This window comes from Dromaius novaehollandiae, chromosome 2 (genome assembly GCF_036370855.1).
Source record: "Dromaius novaehollandiae isolate bDroNov1 chromosome 2, bDroNov1.hap1, whole genome shotgun sequence".
Lineage (NCBI taxonomy): Eukaryota > Metazoa > Chordata > Aves > Casuariiformes > Dromaiidae > Dromaius > Dromaius novaehollandiae.
The window spans coordinates 94,590,269-94,616,461 of NC_088099.1; the positions used below are offsets into that span (position 1 = coordinate 94,590,269).

Here is a 26,193-nt window from a genome sequence, read left to right on the forward strand (position 1 = left end):
ACCAGCCTCATGGCAGGTACAGATTTATTTCCACCCACCAGCTTCCCCCCACCCTCCACACACACACTTTTTCTCAGTTTGAAAGAGGTAATGGACTAGTGAAAGGTTAGGGGGAAAATACCAAAAAAACAGAGGTATTTCCCCCTTAGGCTGGGCAGGCAGGAACTCCGCTACGAGTAACACTCATGGGTTTGTTTCCCCTTTGCATTCGCCTGCAGTGATTAGTAGCAAGGTAAAAAATTAGCAGCTTGGGCTCAAGGCAGTGCCTCTGCCTTGGAAATGGCATAAGCCTAAGAGTCATTTTTCAGCTGCAATTTGGGTTTATCCACCCCACGGTAATTCACATATTCCATTGTTTAAAAAGGGTAAATGCTGTAATTCTTTCCTCACAGGTGTCTTCAGAGGGCAGCTGGTCAAACGGCTACAGCTTGCACTGAATGCAGTGGCACAAACACAAACAGTCGGGCTGACGATACCGCAGCCACCGTCATCAGTGGAGCGGTGCTTTGCAGACAGTGCATTGCCACCCCCAGAAGGGGCAGAGAGAGCCCACGAGCAGTTATTTTTCAGTCAGCACCAGCTCAGTTGCTCCAAAAGAACAGAGGGGTAACTGCCTGTAATCACCGGCTGTATCGACCCTAGCGGGGAGCTCATGCGACTGCTGGCAACAGCTCAGGACCTGCTGAGCAGGAGAGTATCGGCAGGCAGACCTCGCTCTTGGTTCTCTCTTCTCTCCTCTCCCCCCCAAGCCTCTCATGAACGGAGCTGAAGGACAGGTGGGCTTTCAAAGAGTTAGCAAGAAAAACTGCTGCACCGCCAAGATGTTTAAGAAACAGAGCTACAGTGGGGAGAGAATATTTTCAATAAACCAGCCCTGCTGACTTGCAAATTCTCATCCTTAAGTAGTTTAGCCTTCTGCCTTATTCAAGGCCTGTTTGTGCAAACATTAGACAAGCACAGACAGTGGCATACTTCAGTAACACCAGTAGTTAGAAGAATACGCACACACCCCTTCCTCCCCACATGAAGACAGTGGGATATCTGCCTTTGCTGTAGTAGTCTTACTGTCTAGAAACATTGCTTCATCAGATTCTACCTCATTTTAATCACCATCTGATTTTAAAGAGAACCTTGATAGGTTTTTTTTCAGTCTTTCTTTGTTTGTTTTAATTTTTGAGGATGCTTCTGACCAGTGTGGGGTCCTTTTGGAATTAACCTCTTCTCTCTCTTGCTTCGAGCTTGCCTACCCTCGTTGTATGTATTCTTGAGTTTCCCTTTCCAAAATGTTCTACTGCTTTATTCACTTTTTTCCTATTAAATTATAGATGTGGTACCAATAACAATCTGAATTCTTTTGCAATACAATAAGAAAAAATGCTAATGACCATTTCTAAAAGCATGGCCTTCTCATAACTTCCTTCACCAAGTTATACTTAGTTGCTTACATTTATATACTGGTTTGTTTGCTAAGCTACCATCCAGAATAAAGAAAGATGTACAGAAAAAGAACACTGTGCCATCTTAAAATGCAAACAGATTCTGTACTTCTGGAACGCAGAAGATCTCTCCAAGCTTCAACATTCAAGCTTTTCCAGTGCCTTCATGTTTTTTCAGCAACACTGTCTCCCAGTGTATTTTTTGCCTATGGCAAGAAATCTAAGCAGTGCAATATATTGGGGGGGGGGGGGGAAGGGGCGCGCAAGAAACTAACTAATCACACTGTTCTGACATTATATTTTTTGAATGTCCAAATATGCTGAAACATATGCTATATAGATGAATATTGTGCTATTGAGTTAAAAATAAGCCCTGTTCACTTTGTGCCTTCTTTTGTTGTTGTTAAACAATTATATGGTTCACAGCACAATGTAACTTCAAATAAAACCTCAGAAGTCATGTTCCCATGTGGCAAGCCATGCTATGCACTTTAAGTGTCAGAAACTCTGGGAACTTAAATCTTCATCTATAATTCATGTCATCTTACGTTGACCTCTAGCAGAAATGCTTCACTAGGAAAAATACAAATTGTTATTTTTGCAATACACAGCCTCTGTATCTAGAGGACTGATGTAGGATCACCCATTCTACTTCACTTCTGAGCTGCTCCACAATATATAGTATACAGCTGCTTCAGTAATCCCCAAAATAAGGTGGACAAGACATACAACAGTCTCTTCAAAACTAGAATGCTTTGGCATACTGTTATAATTGTTAATTTACGGCTTTCTCACTGCATTAAATATCTCACAAAATACCTGCATGCATTCTTGAATTGATTAGGATCTCAGATCCTAATTTGTATTTTTAATGAATAACTTAAGGTTTTGGCTTCCTAAAAAACATTGTAGCTCTCTTGAAAATTTCAATTCCAAACCTTTTTCTCTGTTCAGCCCCCAACACTCACAAACTGTCATCACCAGATGGATTCCAGGGCATGTAAATGAGTCTAAAATTGTTTTCAGTCTTTGGACTTGCACAATCATCAGACATTTAGTAGACTGTTATTAGCAACACAAATATAATTCCTCAGTGATGTCAATTTTGTGATGAAAAATCTTCTGTGAAACAAGTTATTATTCCATTTGCCTAAACACAGCTCATTTGAACCACCTGATACATAAGGAATTTATCTGCTGTTTACTAATGGGTGATATTTTTAACTCCTTATAAATTGTTCAAACACTTAATTTCTATTGAAGCTGGGTATCTAAGTCACCTTCTCAAAAAAGGCCCCATGTTCTTTTCAGCACTTCCACCTTGCAACATGTTTAAGTATTTTTAGATTCTTTATCCACATTTGCCTGTGCTGAATAGCACTCGTTTCCCAGTCTTTTCTCAGCAAGTCTTAACTGACCAGTCAGCCTTTGGCTACATCTGTCATGCAGTAGTTGCAGCCCCGTGGATTTGTTCCAGTTACCTCTGAACTAGCTAACACGGGTACGTACAGCTTAGTAACTTCATTTCAGCAGCATGGGATTTGGCATGGACTGTGTAAACCCACCACAGAAACTGAATAAATATTTGAGTGGAATTTTTTGTGCCAGTTTACATAGCTAGCTTAAAGCTGCAGAGACTGCAGTGCTGAAATACTACCATTTACCTGCCTTCAAGTTCATCCTATTATAATATTTTTAACATCAAATCTCTGACAAACTCTTAATTCTTTAATTGCACTTTCCCACAGAAACAGCTGCTTTCTATGTCTTATTTAAAGCTTCTTAGATTTGTCATTTTTCTTGTATAATGATATATTTTAATTAAGACTCCTTCCCATTTCATCTTACTTAAATGTCTTCAGATTGAACTTTTAGAATCCAGTTTTCTCAGCCAGCTCAATTTGGTAAACTCAATAAAACCCTTTGCATCTCATAGTAAAATTACTCTCAGTTAGTTTTTTTTCCTGAAGGTACACATTTTTGATGGCATCTATTGTAAGGGAAGAAACTGCTTCCTGGGATTCAGCAGAACAACTTAAGTCTTCTACTGACTTGCTGAAAAAAGTAATTTCTTTTACCAAATACACCAGGAGAAAAAGATTCTGCAGAAGTAAAGGTAGCTTAACATCCTTTTTTGCTTTAAATACTAGATGTAGTTGCATGTTTTCTCTGTTGAATTTGAGCCCTTATTTCTGCCACCACAGGAAAAACATCTATCTGCTAACTTTTTTGGAGTGCTTCCAATCTCAAAATACATTCATCTTCTCAGGTCCCTCCAATGAAACATGGTCTCTACGGGGTTTTTGTGCAAACACAGCAGCCCTGGGCTGGAAACCCAAAGTGATATAGGTGGTCATTTCAGAGGTCTAGACATTCAAGTAACACCTTAGCTAGGACAGACAAATCCTACTGGAAGAAGGGATTATGAAACATGACAAATTTTCCAAGTATTAGCATGCTTCCTGCCTGTTGTTTACCTGTGGTCAAGATGGCTGAAGTCTTGCAAATTCAACTCTCTGGTATCTTGTGTCAGATAAATTGTATCGACATCCTGTTAAAAGTGCATAACAAAATACATCTTTACAGAACTGTTTTTTCCAAGCATTGTGATTTACCTTCTCTTTCATCCTTTGTACAGCTAGAGGAAATGAGCCCCAGCACAAGACATGTACTTACCCACTGTACTTCTTCTCTATAGGGAAATCCAAGCCAGTCACAAACACATGCATACATCTGCGAAAAGCCTCCTAGAAACAACACAAGGGAGCATTTAACACAACAGTAAAACAAACAAGTAAATATCTAAAGGCATACCTTAATACTTTCACTTAACAATATACCACCAAGTCTTTCAAAACTCACTCTCTTTTTCTCTCAGAAGGGTGTCCATTGTGCTACTGAAAGAAACTGAAATAGACTGAGACTATCCTACTTTTGCAATAGCCAGCAGGTTGCATGAAAGCTTAAAATAGTGCCTTCACCCACCAATCAGAAGTGTACTCCATACTAATTACACCTTAAAACTAATTACACCTTCTCAAGCTTCTGCCAGAAATAGAATTAAACTTCCTGACACTGCAGTTCCAACTTTTTTATATTTGAGCCTTTAAATTCATTCTCACCACAAGGTCCAAGTTCTGCCACTGTCTGACTGTCCCACAGGGCCTGGAGGTTAGCCAGTCTTTCTGAAGGCTCCATAGTTACTTTTTTCAGAATCCTCCTAGATGCAAAGGGAAAAATATCATTCATGACTTTAAAAATATTTTTAAACTTGTGCAATTATATGCACTCCTGGATCTTCTTTATTACAAGTATGATTTTAATGATGTGTATAGGAAGAATTACCATCTTTAATATAATTCAATTCTCTGCCTAAAAGTCAAACACACCGTGATAGAGCACAGCAGTAGTAACGTTCGTCTCTCTTTCCTTCTGATAACTAACCCTCTGACTCTTGGAGCAACTGAGCCCTTTTCTACAACAAAACTGCCCAAGCTAAGTAGACGTGTGGTGCCTGGCTAACACAAGGATGCCCAAAATAGGAGGGAGACATAGTATTATTGGTTATGCTGGAATAGCTGCAGTTTGTATAGTGCTTTTATAAAGTGAAAGCATTATGGTGCAAAGGGCCACAGAGCACGCTGAGTGGCCTCTAGGCAGTGCTTTAGATACCTAATTCTAACCCCTGTAGTGTGATAGTGTTCTTCAGTCTTTAGACTGAAATGCAACCCTTTATTCTGCCTTTTAAGAAATAAAAATAAATATTCTTCTGAATGACAGCAGAGCCTCAAAACTTTCAAAATTCAACAAAACAGGAGGAAAGAATGAATAAGAGATGTTAATAGTAGAAACCTCTTTCCCCCTTCTTGCCTGTTCTGGTCTCACATCATCAGTACAACTCCATTATCTTCATTTTGGAGAGCTGTGCCATACGAGAGGAGAGGAAAAAATCAAACTTCTTTTCTGGGAACCAAGCACTCCTTACAGCCACACAAAATGCTCCAGCAATGTTCTCAAGAAAGCTCAGAAAAAAAACATGTTTAAGGCTCAAGGCAATCACAGATGCTGAGATAAACATGCACAGTTTTGCAGTCCTCTTCATTCTTTTGCCTGCATTTCTCTCATCATTACTGAGGTTTTATGGCTACTCATGTTCATAAATATTCACTTCTACACCTCCTTTATGAAGGGAGATTTCCATCTCCATCATGGCAGTTAATAATACTGCCACAGAGATAAATCAGAAATAAAAAAAGAAAGTGCTAGCTGGGGTTATGAAGTTGATTTCCTACCCTACCTACAGGAAAGGTGAATAATAAAGATGCACACCCAGAATAAAACATGTAAATCTAACCAGACTGTTCACATCGAATATCTATTTAAAAAGTTCACTTGTAAAAATCAGTGTGTCCTGAAAAACTCTTTTATATGACCCATTTTCTTTAAAATTTCCAAAAAACATAAGTTGGAGAGAGTGGTAGTAGGGCTGCATTATCTGGGAGGTACAGACGAAGATGTGGCACAGCTAGAGAAGAAGAGGAAAATAAAATGAAAAAAAACTATGGAAAATTGCTGCAAGATGATAAAATTCAGAGGCCGATGATAACAAACAGGAGAAAAAACAAAGGTAAGAACAACACAAAACTGAAGCAGCACAAAAAAGCTAGAAAAGGAGATATATGATCCAAGGAGCCAGTTATTCTATTGAAGGTATATAACAGAAGGCCTAGGGCTCAGTTTTAAGCACCAGGCTCCCAGTCATGTGAATAATTTCACATTTCACAAAATGTGAAAATAAGCAGAACTTTTCCCTCCACTTCCAACTCAGATTTTACTCCTGTGGAAAAAACAGAACAAAAAAAATGGTACTGAACATCACTGCTGCTTATAGGAAAGGGAGTTAATTAAAACAAAAAGCTAGAACCTCAGCTATATCGGAGGTTGGAGAGGCAATAAGGTAAAAATAAAACTTAAAATTGCAAATCCTTGCATCGCCCAGTCAAAATGAAAGCTCTTTTGACTGTACAAACTGCAGCATGCCTTAGCTATGCTCTGTGTTGCTTCATCGTTCTGCCATATACTTCCAAGGGCCTGGATGAAAATATAGCACTTGCCTTAGGATGTTTTATATCCTCTGTGCATTTCTGATGTAAGGTGGGGGACCAAAAGACAGTAAGCGGTGGTTCTTCACTCTTTTGACACAATCCATTCACGCTACAAGTGCCCTAAAAGCTACTTACACTGGAGAGAGCCCAGGGAATATCTTCCTGAGGCAGGTTCCAATGTGCGCCAGAACCTCGTTCACGTCCTCAGAGGTCGCCATCTTCATGGAAATGCTGCATTTCTCCATTTCCATGATCAACTGCACAAAGAGAGGGGGAGAGGGGCAGAAGAATTAGGGACCATCTAATTCAGATCCAGTTAAATAGGGTAGTATTTTGAATGCCAGTTGAATGTTTTGCATGCCAGTAAGACACTGTTACTCATTAATATATGACACAAAAAAGCTGCAAGTAAAGCTTCTCTGCTTGAAGGCACAAGAATTGTGTGCTCAGACTTCGCTCCTCCTAGAAGCATCCTGAGTCCCACAGGAATAAAGGTTTCAGAGAAACTTGACCTCAGCTGACATTTCCAAAACCAAGGACTTTTCACAGTATTGTCCGATTTTGAAACATGTCCCAGAACACCAGGAGAAGTGAGTACAGTCTGACAGCAAACTATGGAACGTACATGGCCTGTCTCTTTGAGCGAGAAGTACAAGTCATTAACAGCTGTGATCCTCTGGAAAAGTTTGAAAACTTTGATCCATGCCATGTAGAGAAATTAAGATAATACATTGTCTCAATTCAAATGATGCAGTAACTCAGTTAACACTACTGCCCTGCAGTCTGGGGATATTTGCTTCAGCTAGGTGAAGAAAATGAAACCCTTTTGTTACCAACCTCTGTTATATACTGAGTGTTCAGAATCAAAGCAGATTACCACATCACTCACACATCAGGTCTGCTGGTACTTTTGGCTGCGTCACATGGAACAAACTAACATTTCTATCTTCTCCAGTGCAGGTATTTAGTACAACTAAAGCCCAAGTTGCAAACTCTTTCAAATTAGGTACTGTGCAAATACAGTAAAAAGACTGCTCCTATATTAGGAATAAATAAGAAGTGTATATAGACAATATTAGAGGGGATACAGTAATGCTAGTAAGTACTTTGTGTAGTATGCTACAGAAGTTTGTTTTTTATTGAAACTAGTTCCTGGATCTCTCTTAGTTTCCAGTTCATGTCTAGGGTCATCACCAGGATAACCCTACAGAGGCTGTATTATCCCAAAAGCGCACACACAAACTTCATGCACTTTTCCCATCACTCCAACTCCTTCCAGCAACTGCAACCATTCATTCTCTGAAGATGAAAAAGTGGGCAAGTCACTACCGTTTTTGATTGTCACCAGTATTACAACACCTTTCCCCTGCATTACTTTGTCTGTCCATTTGTTGACTTACCTTACACTTGTCATGGCTTTTTGTGATGTGCCTGGTACAACACAAGTCCCTCAGGCAACACAGGCGTAACATGCAGGAAAACTGCAACAAGACCTGTTGCCCCCTAAGAAATTACCAGGGATTTCACCTGCATTCAGCTATAAGACTTCCATTTTTAAAGCACAAGTGAATGTAAAAATGCAAAACCTTACAAAATATCTTAGAAAAACAGTATGCTAAATGAGGCTGCTGAAAATCAGCACTTTCCTTGTAAGCCCTGCTACAACAGTTGTTGTCTATCCCTCTAGGAATAATTAGTGTTAGCTACCATAGCATTTTAGTACCTTATATATTTAAGGCTACCAATATATAAGGCCACACAGTTTACTAAGTATCTCCCCATTAAAAAGGTAAACAACTGGAGCTTTTTTCCTTAAAGGAAAGCTTCAGAAGCCAGGTTAAAAAGATGACATGTTAAACACAAGGAGAGCTTTACAGAGTTCAAATACACTGACAGATGCTCCTATTTCTAATAACCTCTTCAAAAACCAAAACACACATGAAACACATGAAGACTTTGATACAATTGGACTGTCAGATCTTGCCAACATGTTTGTCTTTTATGAACGAACAATGTATAAAAGGCATTCTTCTTTCACCACCTTATCTTTGACATTCACCTTTTTGGCATGAAACTCCTCTCTTCCCCTCCCCTTTTTTTTAAAGCAGGAATGACACCAACAAGGAGTTGAAAGGAAACAATTTCTGTCTGCAATGTAAGCAGAAGCATTTGGCTTCACCACAAAAGGTATACACCACAAAAGACGTTCAAACTGGCATGGTATGGATTATACCACTACCACCATTGTTTTATCATCTCTGAGAAAAATATCCACATTTATGTGACTAATGAAAACTTGCATCATTTTAGCTTCATTCCAACTGAGCTATGAAAAAGCTGCATTTCTTATCTTCATCCCACCCACACAATTCATTCTTAAAATGGATTCTTTAAGATTATTACCATTATTCTAGGTTTTAAAAGCACCATAAATGCAACAATTCAAACGTGCAGTGTGCTCACTGGATGGGGACACCTACTTGCTAGAATGTTATCTTCCCCTTGATTGGAACAGATTTAGCAATGAGTAAACAGATACCTTTTAACTAGAATATCACTGGTAAAATATATCACTGTGCCATAATATGATTTTGATATAAGGTTGAAAATACTCACTTGACCTGGTTTACTGGAAGTTATTCCTTGGATTTCCAAGTAGCTGAAAGTTAGTTCTAGCTGTAGTTAAAAAAGAAAAGGCCGCATTAGTACAAACACTTTCTTATTTTAAAAAGCACTAGCACATTTCAATGAAGTTAAAACAAAAACCTTGAACAAGAGGACCATTATTTTACATCAGTTTCTATAGTGTACATCAAGTATTTGTTAATAGTCTACTATCTGGTCATATTTTATACCAAAAGAACACTTGCATGTTGCTTATTATTGGCTCAAATGGTTATTGGAGGTTATAAGAATATCTAATTGGGTATTACACTGACAGCTATAAGCACATCAGCTTAAAACAAAATTTATAACAAAATTTTACAATAAAAAGCATAACTGCTTATACAACACCCTACTGATGTGTACTCTTGTGAGTGAATAACTCTTATTAAGGATATTTATAGCATCACTTATTAGTCTTCCATGAATTACACTGATCACAAAAGTGAAAATTTTTACTGTACAGAAACTAAAGGGACATACAACCCACCCACCCACATATATAAAATGCTCAAGACTATATTAGCATGTCTAAAAGTTTGACAAGAAATAATATGTTAGCTTTGCCCGACTCAGTTAACCGGGCAGCAGTCAGGATAGGCAGGGACAAAAGGTGAGCATATTTAATCCAAACGGAACTTCAGAGGAGGTAGAGACAGGAGAAAAAGTCCTCTTCTCTGAAGACAAGCTTAAGCCTACAAGGTGTAGCTAAGATCTGAACTCCCAACCATACAGACATGCAAGCATCTCAGCAGCTGGGAGATGCAGAAAGAAACAAACATCTTGGGCTGAATCAAAAGTATAGAGCAAGACATTAGCATGGCCAATTCCTTTTATTTATTATCAAAACTGTTGCAACTGTAACAAACGGTCTGTATGAATTGCATTTAAAAAAAAGTCTTCTGTACTTTACCTTACCTGAGGTTCATGGTCAGGGTGCTTCCAGGCTAACTGGCAAACACCAAATTATTCTATTTCTACCATTGTGGCAACCTTTTAAAAAAAAAAAAAAATCCCAAGACCCTGAACCACTGCTGCACTGTTCAGAACCCAAATGCATTTCTCAAGGACACCCTTCCACAAAGGCTGCAAAAGCCCATCAGGAAATCAGTAATGATGAGCTTCACTTTCCAACCATGAGAACTCCACACAAGCTTTCCAGAAAGCAGTATGACACCGGGGAGAGCTCCTAAGCCCCCACGGTCTCACTGGCAAGTCTGCAAGCAGTCAGAGATGGTGCTACCACAGGGTGAAGCTGCTTAGCAAATTCCAATTAAAACAGATATGATTTAAGATACATTTTAGGGGGTTTTGATCAAGCAGGTGAGCTTTTTTTTTTTTTTTTAGCACTCTGGTATACATCTACCCACTGCTGCAGAGGGTTAAGATGTTACTACTATATATTTGTTCTTCTTTTCTTGTCTTCTGAATCTTTTTTTCCCTTAAGTTGCTCTCATGACATGAGGGGATCAGAAGATGTGTGCATCCATCAGCCATTTCTGTGCAAATCCCATCTTCCACCAGAGCCTTAACTTTGTCACCAAACTTTGCTCTGAAGTTGCTGAGGAGTCTTCACGTGCTTTGTTTTGCTTATTCTGCTGTGTAGGGAGCACCCTAGAGCAGACAGGCAGCTTCAGACAACCAGGGTGCTACCATGGCTGTTTATGAAGCAAGTAAGTACATAAGCCCATCATCGTGCAACTGAGATGGGAGAGACAGAAAAAATGCCAGCATCTTCTCATTGCCCACACCAGCATTTTGCATTTTTGCAAGGTAAGACATATTACCGTAGTTGACCAGTTCATAGAACCAGACTCAAGAATTCATCCTGCAAAAATCCTCTTGACTAGAATTCACAAATATGGCAGCATGTCTATAATTAAGCTTCAGTCCATTCTCCCACTTTCAAAAATAGATTCGCAATCCTTGTGTAGCAAAAATACAGAACACATTCTTCTTCTGCAACTGTGAAATCATTTCTTTACAGGGTTTTAAAACACATAGTCTTGTTAATTACCTAAAACTATATATTTTTAAAAAAAAATCCTTTTAAGAGGCTGTAAGTGTCATTCATTTAGGAACCCCATAGTTCGCAGCCAGGTAATTTCACGTTTTTTTTTTTTTTAGTCAATTAAGATTTGCCAAAAGCTGGCACTAGAAGTGGGTTTACAGACCCGAATTACATCCCCACAAATACATTATATACTTTTCTGCAGGTTGACATCATATTCAACATTTACTGATGCTGTAACTCAGCTTTATACAGACAGCAGAAAGAATTAGTAAGTTTTAAGTACTGCACTTCCTTTCCTATAAGAGAGTAAAACAGTCTTTGTGAAGGTGTAAAACACATCTAGTTTAGTGGAAATGAACTGATTGAACCTCACTGTAAAGTTAAGAGGTGGCCATAGTTTGTAAGATCCTTTCTCTAAGGAAATCATGTAAGTGGATGTTATACTTAATCCACTTTCATCCCATTTAACTTTCATCTTTGTTTACTAGACGCATCTCAGCAGCACTGTTCAAGGAAAGGTGAATCAGATGTAGCAATAACAGTCATTCAAAACTGGTGATCTCTGGGCATATGGGATTTTGTGAGAGTTCCCTGAAGCTTAGAGAAGCTATTTTCAGCAGTCTCCCTAGAAGTTACTGCATGCTAGTTAAACTGACATTCTCAGGATCAGAAAGTTTCTGGGCCTTGGAAAATATGACAGGCTTTGGAAAAATCAGCAAGTTTCATTAATCCTTCTGCTATAAAAGCGAGGCATTTTTAATCATCCTAACAATTGCTCAGATACACAAAGTTTAATTTTGAAATAAATGATGTGCAGAAGGACTTTCTTCCGATTACCTTTCTTGTATTTCAGTGACGACTAATGTCACAGCTTTATTAGTACAGCACACATTCTGGATTACAAAGAAAATACAAACGAGTTCCCCAACTAAGTAAATCCATTTAATAGAATAAGTTTTGTAGAGGTGACAGTAATTTTAAACTCAAATTACAGTTATTCCTTAGTAACAGCAAGTCCTTGTCTTCAAGAGCTTTCTGATGACTTACAATAGCTTTGCTATTGGTTGTCTAACAAGAACCCCCTCAACACTCACTCATCACACCCTCACTGCATGAGTGTCCGAGTTATTTGTCAATTAGCTCTACGTTTCCATGCAACCAGTCACCAAACTCTGTCTTAAAACAGGCTTTAAACTGCCAATGGACAAGCAGCTAGGACATCTGGGCAGTAGGGACAGAGTGACCAGCTGAAGGCAATAAGCTTCAACAGAAATTCAAACCAGAGCTACCCTGGCCACCAGCCAGAACCTTTAAATCCTAGGTGAGGGCTAGTCACATATACCAGCACCCAGAACCAAAAATCTTGCATCAATCTTTCCATTTATTGATCTTATTTTTCTATGAAGCATATATACACTCCCTATATACATACACACACACATATATATATAAAAGAAATACAACAAAATAGAACATGGACAAGTGCCGAGTGCACATTCACTGATTCCAAGCTGGACGGGAGACCATCTTCTGAGTCAGCCATTTTCGTTCACACAGGAACTCTCTCTCCCTGCTACAACAATCATTACAAGTTGTCCCAGGAATAGAAGAAATAATTCACTGGCATTGGTAAGGCATGTTGGCAAGATGCTTTCCACAATGAACTGCGATCTTCACAGAAAATGGCAAAAAACACGGGAATAGGGTAAAACTTGATTTCTGTCTCCAGATCAGATATATTCCTATTTGAAACTAGACACTACAAGAGAGTAATGCCATCTGGTTTCTTGTGCTCAAACTGTCCCATTACCAAGGTCATCAGGCTCCTATCACAGTTCTTCAAGCTGACCTTCACAAGACAAATCTTCACCCGGCTGGGTTTCTGTAAGTTAAGATTCTTCTGGAATGATTTATCTAAATCGACAAACTGTTTTAGGACAGACATCAATGCAAACACTGGTCTAACAAACTCAACACCATGCACCATACCATTCCTTAATTTTTTTCTTTTAAACAGATGCACAAGCGTAGCCAAAATAATGCAAAGTTTGTGCAACTGACATTTATATCTAAAAATATAGAATAGTTCTAAAAACACAGCAGCTTTACCTTGGTGGGGATCCTAGATGTTAGAAGAAATGCCCGACATGATGCCAATACCTGTTTAAAAAAAAAAAAAAAAAAAAAAAAAAAGCATAACTGGTAAGAAATACTTTGTATATCAGGTATATTATTAAAGATTCCTCTCAAGGAAAAACCCTAAGACTCTGCTGCATCCTGAAACCAGAGGGAAAGAGCCTCTAGGAAGGTTAGAGTCAATTCCCTTTGCTGAATTGGACTCTTCCCATGTACACTGAAGAAAGCAACACTGATCCAGTAGAGCAGAGTGAATAGACTGCTGTAATGTGGTGACCTGTAAACTGGCTAGTGTAGTGTTTGTAATGGCATCTAACTGGAAGATATACTTAACCAGTCTCTCATGAGACTCTAATAGCATTCTTAGCGACTTTTAAAAAAGAAGCAAGGATAAAAAGTCGGATCAGGAACATAGTACATACAATAATGGAACAAAAATATGCAAGGTAAACAAAGCATTATTAGTAACATAAGAGACTATGAACAAACATTCCTTTTGGGAAACACTCGGCGCACTTCTAGAGTAACATCGCGAAGACTTCTCATTGGCATCAATAGGACAGATTTTCTTTTTTGGCAGGGACAACGGAAAAAACATGGTTAGATTTAGTGAGAACAGTGACTCTGGGGAGAAAATACAATGAAACCAAAATATTTTGGAAGTTATTGCCAATCAAAATACAATGATGTATAAAAGTAATTCTTCAGTTTCCAGCAGCTCGTCCCACTCACAGATCTTACGCTTCGCAAAAAGCAATGGATCATTTTGCAAAACAACAATACTGCTTCTGCTTTATCCTGCGCACAGAATTAGTTAATACGTTGGCCACATTTTCTGCAGACAAAAAACTGAAACCAACCTAAATCGAACAGCGGGATCAAAATCCCCCAGCAGGTGTAGAGCTTCTCACAGAACTGGGACCTCCTAAATCCTGTCCTGTTAGATGCATTTTTATCTTCAGATGAGCAGGTTAACACAAAACATATTCCACACACAGCAGGAGAACCAGCCTGGGAAAGGAACTCCATATCCGGTCCCTAACAATGCCCAACTTTGGAGCATGAAGCTTGGATTTAAACTTGGGTACCTCAACTCACTTCCAGCATAGCAGGAAACGCTGCCAGCAAATGGCAGGAGGTGAAGCTTCCTGCTGCTTTCAGCATTCCTGCCTGCCCAGCAGCACAGCAGGGTCAGGGCAGCAGGCAAGGGGAAATGACGGGCATGTGAAAGGCAATGAGGGAGAGAAACCTGCTGAGCTTGAGGAAGGAGAGTGGAGGAAGAGGAGCAGGGATGCTTTGCAACATTCATGCCAGTTCCTGAGGCTTTTAAATTTAGGACACAGTACTCTTTTTTTACAGCAAGGAACCACATCCAGCTCAAAACTGAGAATGAGAATGCTGCTATCTACTTATGTTTGGTATTAGCAGACTGCACACCTCAGCGCTGATGTGAACAGAGACTTAGTGCTCTGGTTATTGTGGATTTAGAGGCGGACTGTTGGGGAGCAGCAATCACCTCTTGTAAGTAACACTTAGCCGTCACCTAAATATCCATTACGCTGCCTGCAACAGCACTGCTGCAGCGGGGAAGCAGCCCAGGCTATCGGACAGAGCTGCCTCATCCCCTTCGGCTCACTTCTGGAGAGAGAAAACCCCTCCCTTGCTCCCTCTTGAGCTGCAGGTGTCATAAGTACCTTCCAAAATCTGACACAAAAGGAGCAGGATCAACACAAGACCTTTTGCCACTGAACAAAGACATTTTCCTTAATCGGACAGTAGCTATCTACTCACAGTAATATAATCTTGATTCTTGCCACCCTTTCACTTTTATTCCTCAAGGCCCCTGCTCAGAATATTTGCACACAACCTTCCTGGGAGCCTTCGGGACAGCTTAAACCCACAGGCACACCTCTATGTTAGATCCTGCTGCTAACCACAAAAGGTTCACGAGCAATTCTCACACTGCAAAGAACAGCGCTTCTCTTATCCATCATCACATTCATGAACAAGCTGTGGCTTGAGCAGCTACAGGACTAAGAATAAGGGGGAGAAGATCAGGCACGCTCCCTGCAATAGCCCAGCTAGTCAAGTGCCTCACAAACAGCAGTGGGTAGAGCAGCTCCTCTTCCAACAGCTTCTCTTGATCTACTTCTGATCACCTCAAGCCAGGGGCAGAAATGAGAAAGAGTGAGACAGGGCAGCTTTTAAGAGGGGCTTTCCATATTTACCTTCTAGGTGCCAGCCTACAACATCAGAGAGGTCAGTGCTCTTGTATTTGCCACTGCACTGGGACAGATGGTTACAGCAAAATCATGCCACGAGTCTGTTGTAAAACATGTGTCTGCATTTGCGGATTCAAGATACCTCATGAGCATACAGCAGGATCTCTTTAATATGATTACAATACACTGGAGCAGTCCCAATAACAAAGGTAAACACAAACCGTGTAACCAGGAGGCTGTAACACAATTACACTAGAAAAGGATGCTCTAGCAGAGCATAGGTCAGCGTATCACCATGTGTTAGATGCACCAAGGCTCCCAAAGTGATGTCTCACTAAAACCAGCACAGATAAAGTACCTATTTACCTTTAGAAGACACATTTACACACACAGGAGAGAATAACTGTAAGATGATATCCCCTGCACATCCAGTAGAGAAATGATTCTTGAGTGAAAAAAATGTACAAAAAAGCCTGAGCTCTCTAACCCAATAAAATTTAGATTTCCACAGTTTTCACCACTGAGACTGTCACAGACAAATGGGACTGTGACTTTTATCTAAAGTTAATTGAAGACAAGATCAGCTGTCACTCCACAGTGAACCTTCCATCTTGACAACAGCAGGGCGAGCTCTTCTCTTGACAATGGCAGAATTGACCAAGAACAGGGCTAGCGTTTATCACAATTTTAACTGCTAAAAACCATGAATATGTATCCTGACCTTTGACAGGATCAGCTTTAGTGCAATGCTTTCTTATCTTTTTTAATCCTTTCAAAATTTTGTGCAACATCTGCACGTTAGGGTTAACAGTTTCGTTTGTGTTTAGCAACACAGTAGCCTCTTCCCCAAAGTGACTGGAGACTTGTTTGATAAGCTGAGAATCATTAACAGCTTCCAGTGCCCTTCGCCTCGATCAGGCTGCAGTGCATAAACAAACAATGACAGCATTCAGACACCGGCTCACGCATTTCTCCAGGAATAGGCTTCTGCACAGCAAGCGCAACAGAACAGAAGTTGGAGGCTACTTAAAACAACCTATCATACATGTGCCTATAACCCACCCCACCGCAACAGGATGCTGGGGCCAAATGCACAGAGGGACCAGAGGCATTTTCGCTCTCACAGTTCAAGCCTGCTTTTAAGTATCGAGTTATTTTTGTGAAGGAAGTTCCAGATCTCTGTGCATTCCTATAATGTGAATAATGAGTATGTGCTTAATTGCACAACTGTCTAGGGCTTTCAAAAGTATCCAACAGTGCTAGACTTTATGAATAGCTAGATTCTAGATTTCCTGGAGTTTTTAATTTCTTTATATAAGGAAAATAAAAAGCAAAAAGTAATCATTAGTTCCCCTCTAGCAGTTCTCAAGCATTTTACACAGGAGATTCTGCCACCATTATACCTATTTTGCACTTGAGGAACCTGAAGTACAGGGCAAAAAAGTGTCTTGGTCAAAGTCACTTTAAAAACCAGTAATTCAGAGGAAGAGACCCCTGCCCAGCAACAGCTCTGAACACAACCACCCCTCACTCAGAACGCACTCAAAATGTTAGCTGGGCAAGTATATAACCTACATTATTTCCAGATAAGAAAATGTTCATGTGTTCAGCTCAGCAAATCGAGATCCCACTCCTCCATAACCATTTTGTTCAGTCGCCAGCAGTATTCAATCATTAATAAAGTAAAAATATCACATAAAAAGACAAGCATGTGCTGAGTAAGAAGACTGAGGACAGGAGTCACACTTTTACACACATTTGCAAGCCAGAAGGTGTGTAAGTGACTGAAGCGATAGGGAGTGAAGGAAGTAGGTGTACCCAGACAAACATTACACAGCGTACATAACCTGGCTGCTGCTGCACAAAACAGGATTATCATCTGAATGTTAAATGACTCCTACCCACACACAAATACCAGAGTTAATGATTTCTTTATGTTATCCTAAAATCCATAACTCTTCTTAAACTACTCACAATGTAAATGAGACAAGTTAAAATTTGAAAATTAATTTGGAAACAGTCAAAAACATACCCTGCAAGTTCTTTCTGCCAAGAGTGATGGCCTACAAGGTCATCTTCTATTTACCAGAATAAATAATTTGCTTCGGTAAATAAGATTCATTTGAACACAGATCCGCAGCAAGTATATCAACAAAACATAAATATACAGATGCATTTTGTGATTTATTGTCAAGTTGTAGTCTTATTACCCATTTTGGCACTCTGAGCTTCGTTAACAGGACTCCACTGAGTCAACGCAGCACAAGTATCTCTCAGTCTGTCTTGGAAAGGTCATTAGAGCAACACAGCTCTATCCTAATCACCTACTTTGCCAAAGAGGCCACATCAACTCAAGCCACCTAATCTACATTGAAAGTGATTTCAAATTCACAAGCAAATTAAACAATTCTTTTACAACTCACTACCCTTTTTAAAAAGCCTAGGACCAAAGAGTTCTGTAAAACGCAGCGACTGTACACAGCTCTGTAATGAAACCAAACAAAATAAAGCAACGCCAGCACTTCCCAGGAATGGGGAAGTTACAGGATGTCCGCTCCATTCACGACGACACACCTTCCGAATTGTCTCTGTGCTGAAACATGGATATGGTTATGGATTAGCCAAATCTTTTTCCTCTCACTGAAAACTCATTGCCACTGAAATCCAAAGAAAATTGAGTACTTTTAAAATCAAATATAAGCAGTTTCACATCTTAAAATGTACTCCCTGATTCCTTCCTTCCAACATTAGTTTCTCTTCCCCAACATTTGCCATTCTGTCAACCTCAAACTGCTTTGGCTCCTTCCATTGTAATTTGCTCAAAGGAAGAAGCATTTGTGACAGGTTTTCTTATTGGGATATCCAACATTCCAAAAATTTGTTGTACTCCAGAAGACTAGCCCCCTTCTTTATAAACACCTTAGCTATCTCTCTCTCTCTCCCCCCCCCCCCCCCAAGTTTCCATACTTACTGGTTGCTCTACAGTTTCTATCATAAGCTTTTCATTACTACTACTGGTTCAATAGCTAATGTATACCTAATAATGTAGTGCAGATAATTCTGAGATAAAGCAGCAATACTAATAGTTTTTGTTTTGTTAAAATATGGATGAATCAATACACGTTAGACCATGTAGGCTCTTTCAGTCCCTATAGGACTGACTGTTCATTTCCTGTGCTGCATGGCTGATTTTGCAAACATCTCCATCCTGAAGCGGCCGGAGTTCGATTAGATAAAAGGCACTTTTCAGTGCCTGTATTGGAGGTATTAGGCTTAGCTTCGAGTGGGGCAGTCTGTTTTAAAAGCACGGAGACTTTCTATGCAGAGATGCTAGCTGATATCCTGGAGGTCTTTTGGGAGGTTAATTAGCTGAGGCACAGCACAAGTATATGCTACTGCTGAAACAGTATCATTTGGCAATCCGCGGGTTTCTCTGCAGAGCACTGACATGAGCAAAACAGCTTGGTTCAGCCCCAACCTGAGGGCTCTTGGCACCAGTAACTGCACCCACATTGCTCCAAGTTGTCCAAGGTTGAATGTGACTCTGATCATTTGGTCTTGGCTACTTTTAAAATGTTATCAATGATAAAACCAGTGACAAACTCAATTCACTCTCATTCCAAATCCCTATTTATTTATCCATCAGCACTAAAGCAGTCTTCGTCAGCTTGGGAAGATCCTTTGAGAATGGGTGATGTCCTTTTACTTCTTAGCACTCACATCCTGCAAGTGTTTGAATTTCTCCTTTCCTCAGCTGAACTGACCCAAGTTGCACATATTTACAGACTTGCCTAAATTGTCGGTGTCTGTGGGGCTAGTCAAACAGGTAGGTACACAAGAGACACCCCGGAGCAGACCCTCATCCTTAAGGAAAGCTGCTAATTGCATCAGTACAATTTTCTGCTGCCCAAGATAGGGCAAGCTCCACAGTGCAAACAGTGGCTTGGTCTGTCCCCCATGAGGGATTGCAGAAGTGCAGTTACACTCTGCCTGCCCTACTTGGTGCAAGAAATGTTTTAATGACCAAGACTAGATCCTCTTCCTTTTTACAGGAAACTCCTGCCTGCATTTCCTTTTCTTATCATTCTTCTTTCCCTGTCCTGTCACTTTTAAAAAATACCCCAAGATCTTTCCCGAAGCATAATACAACCTCCTTGACAAGGGTCTCCTCTCTGGAGCTGCAGACAGAGAACCTGCCACCCCCTCTGCCCTGCTACAGGCACTCTGTATGGAGCACAAATTATCACTGGTCTTTATTACTGTAGTACTGCACTAAAAACTCAAGTCTGATCCGCTGCCTGTTGTGGCCCACTGATGTCCTTCTGTCCATATTTTCTAGATGGAAACAAACAAGGGTATGGTGAAGCACTTTTAGTGGAAATGGATTTTTACAGAAAAGTGAGGTCGGGTCAGAACTGATGATAATAAACCTGCTGGGTTTCAAGTCAAGAGAAGAGAAGCACATTTCAAATTAATTTACTGGACAAAACAGGGACCACCACGAGATGGCATAGTGGAGTGCTTCATAAGCCTGAGTTCTCACATACGCATACCCACATATATATTCTGTGCAGGACATTGTTGAATTGGCCCAAAGAGCAGCACACTTGGGCACAGTTTAAAAGGTGACCCACATATTTTTCTCTATTGTTTCTTTAAAAGGCTCCTTCAGATTTACCTTTCAGTCAAGTTATACAAGATCCTTTTAACAGAAATGCTTACTTAGCTAGTGGAGACATCTTCTGATACTTCAGAGGCAACAATGAACAAATCCTCCCTGAAAGATAGTTAAGAAGTATCCTCCTTTTAAAACTGATAAAAAATAAGGCATGGATATGCCAAGAGATTTGCCTAAAACGAAAAGGCAAAATGAACAATAGGCAAAGTCCAGATGAGAAGGCATAGTAAACGGCTCCAGATTCTGAATGAGTAAGAGAGGAAACAGTGCAGTTGGAGACCTATCAGCCAATTAAAACAAAAACTCCATTTCTCAAAGAAGTTGTTCATGACACCCAGAACAGCTACAACTACTACTATTTCCTTTAGACAGTGCCCTAGCCCTGAGAACTGTTTGTAAAGGCCACATCAGTTAAATTGTGCTCCTTTAACATCTCGAGCACAAATAAATACACTTGCTACAGCCTTGTCTGCGATGTGTGAATGACCTAACCACTCCTAAAAAGAGGAGAATTTGGAGGATAAAAAGTCAGGGGCTTCAGCTTTGGCCAGACACTATCACTGGCAGCAGGGGGAACCATGAGTCCCACAAATGACAGCCCCTGTGCCTCTTTGAAGTAGCTAATAGTGTGCTTGCTAGCAGTGCAAACTAGGGCTCCCCTGACTCGGGGACTTTATTTACACTCAAGAATTTTGTATCTTACCCTATTGCTCTCACTCACTCCAGAACTGCTTATGCAAGGGCAGCCGTCCACTGAATATGCACACAGAGCTCCCTTGGTCTTAAAACCAATGGTCATGAAACCAATTTTTATGACATCAAGACAGATGTCCAACACCAAGTGCTTAAGCCTAGGCCACCCCTCTGAGACCGCAAACTTCCTTGCTGTTCCCATCACCGCTACACAGTTCCCACAAAGGAGAAACTACTGCTGTAGAGCTCTGAATACCAGAAAACCTAACTACCATGTTGTTTAAGCCTGCTCTGAGTTACAAAAAAAGAAAATGGAGAGGAACGGCACTTCACTGACACCAGTCTTCTCATCACTGCTGTTGGACCCAGTCTGGGCTAACCAGAGCTGACAAGAGGAGGGGATCAGACATATCAGCATACATTACTTCGTAACATATTATATGCCTCCATAGGCATATAATAATAGAGGGAATTTCCCTTCTCCATGTCCCCATCCTATAGTGGTAGCTCACTAGCACATCAGTGCTAATACTTCCTTATTTTGGAATCCTTTCACCTCCTCTGTCCTCCATATGTAGACTTTATACAGACTCTTGCCTTTTGTAACACTGCCCCAATTAAGAAACACAAAGCACTATACCAGAATGAACTTTCCATATATTAGTCTTTTGTGACATTCAAACCCCCAACACTCAGTTAACTAACAGATTGAAAACATTCAGTTGACTCGTAATTCAAAAGATCCTTGACTTCAGCACATTTTGCTTAACAATTTATGCTCTCTCACTACTTTTCATCATCATAAAAAAAGCATACAGACACTCTTTGGAAAAACCCTAACACTACCTGTCCCTGGTGTTAAGAGTCAGTTTTCTTGTGCACTTTTGAGCACCTGCTTTTGGTTTAAGTCTCCAAAGACATGAGGGACTGGACAATACAGAAACACGTGCACACCCTCCTCCTCCTTCCACTAGGGCTCCTTCTGGGTTTATGGCCAGCAGATGAGACTGGAAGCAGCTTGGTGTGCTGCCTATGACGCCGTCTCTATGCAGAGGCAGCTGGAAATAGATTTTGCTACTGCAGTACTTTTATTCTTCTTTAATTTCATCATTTTAGAAATGCCAGATTAAATATTTTGTAAACAGCGTTACTTGGTGACAGGATGGCTGTCTTCGTAAGTATGCCACATGCAACTGTAATTTGAAATTTTAAAGAGCAGAGAACAAAACAAAAGCTTCAGGGACATGAGAAATGCAGTTTAATCCATAATGCAAATATTTAAAAAAAAAAAATCACTCTTCTACAACCATTTGTACTTGCTATTAGTTACCAACAATTACATGAAGATTCAATTAGTAAAGTGCAATGCACTTAGCTCCACTTGATATTAAAACCTAATTCAGACTGTAAACTATGTTCTTCTGTTCAGATTGTAAGCTAAATTTCCTATTTTCCAAAAACAAAGCAAATAAATAAGGCAGAACAATTATACCCAATATCCACTGCTATAAACCACATACTCAGTAATCTTAACCTTAGACAGCATCCAAAATTAAAGGCCAGTGAAAGATGTCAGTTTAATAATCCTGCAGAATTAAACCTTCTTTTTCCTCCATGGCATAGGCAAATTGAAATGCAAAAACAAACCAATGGGTGGAGAGTTACGAAAATGTCCAAGCCAAGGCAGCTTTCCCAAAGTAGCCAATGTTACAGGTGCCAGACAAATCCTTCTTTCCCACTAGGTCTGGAGGGAATTCCTTCCAACACGTGGGCAGCCTTCACCCTCATGTGTACCCTGTGGGACGCAACAGGATGGACCCTTCCCATTCTTTCTAAATTAGAAGCACTCAGTGAGACTGTGCTCTGACTCTTCTTCCTCTCCCTTATAAGACCCTTTTTCCACTGGTCTCTCTCAATACATGCTTCCATTGCAGCTTTAACTGCATAAATCAAGACTGCCATGTTCCTGTCTTCCTTGCTCTCACCTATGCACTTACACATCACTACCCTTCTGCTAGCAATCCTGTGACCAGGCAGTGAACCAGTTCAAAGAGTTGATTTGACTAAAAATTAATGTTTTTCTTTGGGTGGGTTTTGTTGTCCACTAGCTCAGCTCCCTCAGTCAGATGCCCACAGGGCCAGAACTGTACCAGCACTGACGCAAAGTTAAGAGCGAGAATGAGAAGCCAAGGATATGCCTGAACAGCCCCAAACTACACCAGTTTAAATGGTTGTGGGACTACATCCATCCTTTCCTGTCAAAATTCAAACCAGTTGCACAAGGCACATGGGATCTTGGACTCAGGGAGTGACACCATGCTACAGCCAAGGACACATCCTGCTAGATGACATGCTTTGCTCCTCCCCAAGCCTAAGCCACCACATGATCCAGCTCACCCAGGGACATAATCATCATATGGTTTCACAGAGACACATTCAACACCAGATAGCTAGAACCATCTTACAGCCTAAGACGAGAGATTCATATGTGGGACTATTTCCTCAAAATCTGCACCTCTACATCACTTCAGCAACCTAGGTGCACTCTTCAGGTCCACTCTCACCTCCTCAATCTTGCTTTTGCTCCTCTGCAGAACCCTTTTCCATTTCTATCTCAGGTAAAATACAAAGTACATACTGGAATCAACATGACTGCAACAGCTAGTCCACCCTTAGTCACTTGGGGTATGCTGGCCTCCTTCCCCTTTCAAATCTTCATCCTTTTTATTTTGATCTCTTTAGTCCATCAGCCTTTCTAGCACTAACCACCATTCCTCCCCTGAACCAGCCATCTGGTCATTTACAATCTTTTAAGAAGCCACCACAATACTCCCACCCCCAAAGCATGGATTTTTTTTTTAAACTGTTTTATGTTTTATAAGAAAATCTGTTTTTTCAACTATTTTATTCCTAGAGTGTCATATTTCCTCTCTGCAAAAGGGATCTTTTCTTTTAGAACTTAAACACTTTCATCTTCCCGAAATGGGAAGAAGAAAACAAACTACTCCCTCTCCCTCCATAGGATTTCAGAACTAGAAGGGACCTCCTTTTTCCTGCCCATTGCCATCACCTCATGACACTCCTTTCCCATAGCTCTTGAACTTTATAATCTAAGCACTGGGAACTGAAGATGGCTGCAGCTTCCTCTGTTGGCTTAACCAGTGCTGACCACCCACCCAACAGCTTAGCTGATGAGTAGCTAACACTTCCTATGGAAAACACACAAAAGCTTTGCTGTCAGACACAGCAGTCGTAACAACAAGATGTGAACAACAGCCCTACTCCCTCATGTAGGGTCAACCTTGTCATACCAGTGCAGCTTGGATAGATCAATTTCTTCCTTAAGAAATTCTGCACCAAGCAGATAAATCCTGGTTCCTGCTCCCTCTACCTGTTCCTACTCTGTGGAAGAAATCTTTAAACAGGAAACTTGGAGGCTCAGCCAGTTTCACAGATTGAGGCAGTGACACAGATGACTGCATTTGTCTCCTGGATAGATGGAAATTCAGGAATTGCCACGTTCCAGAAGAGCAATTTTGCCTCTAGCATTCTGCAAAAAATATTTGCAGTTTTAACTCACTCCCAATACCTACAACAACCTTGTCTGCCTGAAAAGTATAGGCTGCATGAACTGGGGAGAAACAGCTAAGGAACTGTAGTTACAGGTTTACTATTATACATATTTATTTTAAAAAGTCATTTGATGACAATTATTTAATGCTGTTCATTGTTAAAAATGAATATACTCACGTTCAAAGTAAGAGCTACTTTAATACTTTCTGGTTTTGTGAGGATTCCTATTTAAGTGCATCACACTAATATTACCTGTTTTAATATACAATATAAGAAGCTGTATGAGTAACCTGACAAAATGCATGTAATAACACATTATTCCTATTTATCTAAGAAAAACATCCATTTCCCACAGCTAAATGGAGATTAAACTTTCAAAAAAATGGCAGAAACAATGCTTAAAAAAGGGGGGGGGGGGGAAATACAATCCATTGAATGCAAAAGGAACAAAGAATTCTGCTCTTCAACTTTTAAAGTAAAGTATAACAATTACATTTGTTACCCAGTACTCAGAAAACAGCCAGCTCTGCTAGCTGTGTGGAAGACTTCAGTATTTCATAAGCTACTTTTGCCTTTGAGAGAAGGGAAAAAAAAAAAAAGAAAAGAAAAAGAAATTCAGCCCGCTTCCAACAAAACCTTCAAGATTCTGATGCAAAAGTCTAAGTCCTCGGCAACCTGTTCCTCAGAGCAACTTTGCGTGTGAATCCAAGTTTTCTTAGCGCTGAGCAACATGCTTGATGCTTCTTAATCAATGTTCATTTCAAAACTGCAGCACAACAGTCCCAAACAACAGAGGCATTAATTTTAAAAGGTGACTTCACTACTGTTAACTTGAACTACTAAAACTACTGACGCAGCTTGTCAGTATAAGCTGCAAAAGCATAAAGCTAACAGGATCCTGCTGGGCTTTATCATTTTATCTAGAATCATGATTTACAGGCTTTTCAATTTGCAGACTCTTACGATTTTTCCCAGTGGTACCAGCTGCCAAATACTGAACCTAAAACAACTTGCTCCTCGCAGGCTGCAGGCTCATGAGCAACTCTCACAAGTAAGAAGCAGAGAGGAGCACCGGCCAGGCTCAGCAGCTCTGCAGCAGAGTTTGCACCGTGGTCACCGCAGTGCAGGCGGCACTAGCCCGACTGCCCCTGTAGTCCAAGACTGATGTATGGCTGAGTAGGAGCCACAGGACGGGCCAGGCACCAAAGACAGGCATCTTCTCCGGGCAAACGTGACCACAACAAACCCTAGTCAGCTTAACAGCCAGCTTAAACAGCCAGCTACTAATAGCAGTAGAGGCCATGGTGCTCTAGGCAGGCTATCTATCTTACCCCTCTCCTGTCCATGGGCAGATCCGGCCATGCTCTTGCTAACAAGGCAGCTCCGCTAGTGATCAAAATGGAGAGAATTAATACAGACAAAGTGTTAAGAAGCCAGGGGTGCACTGCAGCACACCACCCTTAGGCCTATTATCTCTGCCTATTCAACAGCATGGCTAAAAACACTGTCTTCCCCCACCACTGGAGATGTACTGCTTTTAACAAAGCTGGAAAGCGTTCAGACGAAATTCAATATATATTGTAGACAAAATTTTTCACGCCTCATCTTTTCTGTTTCTTACCTCATCCTATGATACACGGCATTCATACACACAATTTTGCCTTACTTCGTT

General features: G+C 40.4%; 1 protein-coding gene across 6 annotated transcripts in view; it reads right to left on the reverse strand.

Moving 5' to 3' along the window:
* Positions 1-26,193, reverse strand: part of CARMIL1 (capping protein regulator and myosin 1 linker 1) — a 198,264-nt gene that overhangs the window by 100,056 nt on the left and 72,015 nt on the right. For all 6 annotated transcript variants that reach the window (XM_064506937.1, XM_064506940.1, XM_026115610.2 and 3 more), the window contains 6 exons: positions 13,329-13,379; positions 9,158-9,217; positions 6,677-6,798; positions 4,559-4,656; positions 4,113-4,183; positions 3,914-3,987 (listed from right to left, as the gene is read on the reverse strand). In XM_064506937.1, coding sequence (XP_064363007.1) covers positions 3,914-3,987; positions 4,113-4,183; positions 4,559-4,656; positions 6,677-6,798; positions 9,158-9,217; positions 13,329-13,379 — 476 coding nt within the window. The remainder of the gene's footprint in view (positions 1-3,913; positions 3,988-4,112; positions 4,184-4,558; positions 4,657-6,676; positions 6,799-9,157; positions 9,218-13,328; positions 13,380-26,193) is intronic.